The sequence below is a fragment of the Ananas comosus genome, linkage group 5, assembly GCF_001540865.1.
Source record: "Ananas comosus cultivar F153 linkage group 5, ASM154086v1, whole genome shotgun sequence".
In the NCBI taxonomy this organism is placed as follows: domain Eukaryota; kingdom Viridiplantae; phylum Streptophyta; class Magnoliopsida; order Poales; family Bromeliaceae; genus Ananas; species Ananas comosus.
This window is the reverse complement of record NC_033625.1, coordinates 12,158,958-12,164,286: the sequence shown is the minus strand read 5'-3', so window position 1 is coordinate 12,164,286 and position 5,329 is coordinate 12,158,958. Positions and strand designations below refer to the sequence as shown.

The window sequence follows — 5,329 nt, the reverse complement described above, 5'->3', positions numbered from 1 at the left end:
CCCTAAATTTTCAATTTTAAAGGAGTTTCATTTCGGTCCCTATGCATATTTTCTGTTGAGAATAGACCATTAATCTCAATAGAAAATGTTCATTTGCTTATTCATTTACTATGCATTAGGTTGTTGATTTTATCCCATTATGTACTTCAATCCTACTATTAAGTCAAATTGAAATATCATTTGGATGAAGAATCAACGTATAATTAATTTGTAGTATGTGAACATGCCGTAAACTAGGTGCGAACAATAATTTTTATTCTAAGATAAAGTTAAACTGCGATCAAACAACATTACTGAAAGTTTAGGAGGGGCTAAAAGGAAATTCTATTGAAAGTTTAGGGTCTCAAACTTGGAAACCAAAAGTACGAGGAGATCTATACTCATAAGAGTAGCTTTTCTCTCTCTCTCTCTATATATATTATATTCCTACCAACTTTAAAAATATACAAATATATATTTTGGCTAGTGGTAATACAGCATTGGAGAGAAAGTGAGGTGGAAAGCCAAGTAGAATGAAAAATGGTCCCCAATCGTAATATCATTATTCTATGCATGTTCCAATTTCCTATTGATACCTTTCCTAATAAGGCCAAGTAGATGAAAAAGGCGTGTAGCGTGCTAAATACAAAAACATGGCACCATTCACAGATTCTCTCTTAACTGAATATATATTCTAATTAATAACGAGACATGAAAGGTCATTGGCCAACTACTCCCATGCATCCTTTTCCACTTTATCAATCTTAGTCAACAATTTTTTAGTAACTTAACATTTCTCCTTTAGTACATAATGGTACTTATAAAATGTATAGGTAAAGCGCCTCATATATATTATTCCAATTAATACAGCATCTCCATCTCTATATTTTTCACTTGATCTACGAATTTGCTCTCCGAATTCTTATATATATATATATATATATACACACTTTTGTGCATGATAGTTTAAAAATCAGTTTTTTTTATCCCTAATATTTACTTCTTTATTAGTTCTAAATTCACTTACTCATACGGTTCAATTTACTTTGCAATATAACGTTCGCAACTTAATCGCTTTTTAACATACCTTCGAGGAATGCCGCTAGTTTTTGCAAATTATAAGCAGTCATCTTGTGCAGATCCTCCCCGGCCCAAACCGGAAACAGCAGGATGGAGGTGACGAGCGCGACTAGAACGCCGGTCACAATCGTCAGCGACCGCCGGCATGCCAGCAACAGGAGATTCTCTTGGCGGTAGCTCGATACCGCAACCAAGCAAAAAGTCAGGATGAATATCAGCACTCCATAGTCGTATCGGGTCCGCAACTCCGGTACGAATCGAAGGAAAGTGGCAGCTACAGCTATACACACCAAAAAAAAAAAAGAAAACAGAAGAAAATAATTTAGCTATATAAATATTTCATTCATTAGAACTCTAGAATGACAAATAGACCACACCCGACATTCAAATGATCATTTTTTTTTTTTGGAATAAGATAAATCAACTCTCACGCAAAATATTTCATTCTTGTACTTCCGTTAAGCAGGTGTTTGAACTTTTAGTTTTGTCGACTAACTTTCTAAACTTTGTTGCATAGATAAATGAACATCTGTCTTCCGTCAAATTTAATTACTAATTGTACAGTCATTTTAATTGCTTATACTGCAAAATACAAAAAAAGAGTTCATCCCTTGTATTTTAACAGATGAAAAGAAATAGTCAAAACTGAAGATCGATTCACTCCATTTCTACGACCGTGATGCACGGCTATCAAAATTAGAAGATAGAGAAAGAAAAAACATTTATTTGCAATTTAAAGTTATACAAAATTACATACAAGAGATGCCACTATATAATATGATTGATCAATTAATAACTCTACTTGAGCAGAGCCACCTATTCAACTATTTGATAAATTAAGTTTGGGGATCTAATTGTTATAAATCTTTATACATTATTATTTTTTTAATTTATTGTTAGATCGATGCATGATTGGATTAGGAATATGAGTTGAAAGGGACGCATACACGGATATATGTAATTAATGATCGCATTGGTTTCTTAGAAAGAGACGTGCATGAAATGCATGCGTGCGTATGCATGGTGACGTATTTCGTTTCTTACGAAGAATATGTATTAAAAAAATATGCATGCTTTAAATATGGCATTAAAATTAACATTCTACGTGCATGATAACAAATATTTTGTACCTATGATGAAAACTAGAGATCCGAGAATAAATGGCTCGCCCTTCTCTCCAAAAATGACGGCCAAATGATGAGCTCCAACGCCCATTACGGACGCGAGGAACGTGGCCAATGCTCGGTTCAATCCTTTTGTTAGAGCTCCCCCTAAAAACAAAAAAAAATTAACCCAAAATAAAAAAGAGAAAAAAGAAAAAAGAATCATATTTACGCGTTTAATTAATTTAATAACTCATAATTCTCAGCTACCAAAATACCATACCGTGAAGAGTTAATTAGTTGATTAAAAAAAATAAATTAACTTCATTAGGCTCCTCCGTATAGAATACACAATTTAAAGTTTTCAAAAGTAATATTGAACCGCCCAATGATTTCGAATAACTATCACTATATATACTACCCTGTTTAATGGTGAAAACTATATATATATCACAGGGACAATTCTTGATTTTTATACATTTTTTTAGCTCCAACCAAAAGGAGAAAAAAAAAAAAGTAATATTGACTGCGTACCAACGGTGAACTCCATGACGAGGACGACGGTGATGACGGCCCACATGGTGCAGTCTTTGAAGGTGCTCTTGAACAGCGGAGTAATGTAGTAGAAGACGGAGACGAGGGAGAGACCCAACCCCACTTTGATGGAGTGGATCACCCGCCGCGGGTCGTCCTCCGCCAGCTTCTTCAGCTTCTTCAAGAAGCCCATCAACGGCATTAAAGCGGCGGTGGCCACCAGGCAATTACATGGTTCGAGAGTGATGGCGTGAATATTGTTGTTGTTGTGGTTTAATTTGGCTGTGTCCATTTGCGCGATCTCTCTCTCTCTCTCTATGTGTTTTTCAAAGGGAGTACTGGAAGAAGAAGAAGATAGATGAACTAAAGATGCACGCGTTTTTAATTAGGGCTACTAGAGAGTGGAGTACTTGGTCATGGAGAGAGCCAGCATGTGAGGTATATTTATAGGTCAGCAAGAATGGGAGGGTGATAATTTTCAAAGGGAAATGCATGCTTTGGGTCCCCCAATATATGAATTGCTGATGTGCTATTGCTTAATTTATTCTTATATATTAAATTGGTTATATGAACTAGTTAAAACCATTCATATCATATAGAATTGAGCTAGAATACTTTTAGAAGCACCAACTCCTTGGTGCTTCTAAATTTTTAGCCTTTGGATCCACTTCTTGATTACTAATAGCCCTTAAATCAAGCACTATTTTACCTACCACCACCTACCACGATCATCTCAACCTCACATTTCTCCATCCAATGGCTAAAAATTCAAAAGCACCACCTTCATAGTGTTTTTAAGAGTATTCTAGCTTAACTCTATTTTATATATATATATATATATATATATATATATATATATATATATATATATATATATATATATATAATTGGACTAAAATATTATTGGTAGTATTTGGGCTCTTTTACTATCGAGTTTTTAACACTTTGATAAAAAATTATAAGGTTAGGATGATAGTGCTCCTCTAAGATTTAGTGGTGGTCTCCTAAGGTTGAGTGGGTATTTGCTTGAATAGTATGATCTAAAGGGCAAAATTGATTAAAGTTTGTGAATCTAACGGCTAAAGCAAAAGAGCTAAAATACTATTAATAGTATTCCAGTTCAACTCATATATATATATATACACAAACACACACAAAAAGAGAGAGATAGTGGTTTGTGTGTTTTTAGAAGCACGGTAGACCTCGTGCTATCAAGTCATTTTCAATATTGGGACATAATTCCGAATCAACGATTAGCTCGTTAGATTTGATTTAGAGTATTTAAGATATCTAGATAGAAAATAAATTTCATAATTTTTTCAAATCATGTACCTATTGTTTGCAAATTTTATGATGTAGAAATATTCAAATCATATAAAAATTTGATAGAAAATTTTTTATACTATATAAAACAACATCAATATCTTTGATCTAAATTATTTAGCATATCAAATCTTAATTCTAAAATATTTCGTAGTAAATATTAAGAAATATGTATTATTACATACTAAGTGCTCCTTCAGGGAAATGTTGATACATGGAAAGATCAAGTGCCTTTACAGAGTGTATATAATAATTATTAGAGAATACAGATGACAGATTGCAGTGATACCAAATCATTTTGTATATATATATATATATATAGTATATATATAATATATTAGAATAGTTACTCTGCTATTAATAGCACCAAGTCATTGTTGCTACTAAGTTTGGCCATTGGATTAAGAGATGTGCGGTTACAGATGATGTGGACCCCCTAGGTGGTGGGTGGTTGGTTGAATAGTATATCTAACGGGTGAAAATGATCAAAATGGTAGACTACACGGCGGAAAATTTGATAGCACCAAAGTATTTCGTGCGCATAAATAGGCATACTAGCCGGACTCATATATATATATATATATATATATTGTCAGGTGTTTTTGGAGCCGATTCTCGATCTACAGCCATGCTTGTAGTAAATTCCTCCGTACATATATAAGCTCACTATTATATACAGTAGGAAAAAAACTAATATGTAGCACAAACTCAAGACACATATTATAGTTTCAATTAGCATGTGACACAGATTAACAAAGCAACTAATTTATACGCAACACAAACTTAATCTATATATTAGGCGCGACTAGAATTAATACAGCACAAATTAATAACTTTACATGTTAGACGGGACTAGCGCGTGGGCACTAATTAAGCCGCGTCCACGAATTAGAGGGTCTGAACTAATTAAGTTTTAATATCATGTTAAAAGGTACATATCTAAAAGCTTAAAATATTTAGATGGAAACACCCGTCATATTATATATGTATTGGAAATTAATAGGACTGTTATTCTTAATGCCTTTTATTCTGATTTAGGAGATTCAACTTCAAATTCTTCATACGTACTTATGTACAACTATATTTCCCTAAGAACATGCAATTCATCAAATTAGTTAAAAAAACAAACAAAAACAAAAAAAAACATGCAATTCATCAAATTAGTTAAAAAAAACAAACAAAAACAAAAAAACCAATACGTTCAGAGGATCCCGAGCACAAGTTCACACGGTCCAACCAGTTTCGATGGGTCAAATCAGTTGTCAAAATAAAAATAAATGGGAGTGGGAGTGGTTGGACCCGATTCTTTG

General features: G+C 33.3%; 1 protein-coding gene across 1 annotated transcript; it reads right to left on the bottom strand.

Annotated features, from left to right (window-relative positions):
• On the bottom strand, positions 886-3,100 carry LOC109710965 (aluminum-activated malate transporter 1-like). The gene is made up of 3 exons (XM_020233796.1): positions 2,697-3,100; positions 2,190-2,330; positions 886-1,339 (listed from the first exon to the last, which is right to left on the bottom strand). Exons 1-3 carry the CDS (start codon positions 2,986-2,988, stop codon positions 1,047-1,049), a joined length of 726 nt encoding a protein of 241 aa, XP_020089385.1. The 5' UTR covers positions 2,989-3,100; the 3' UTR covers positions 886-1,046.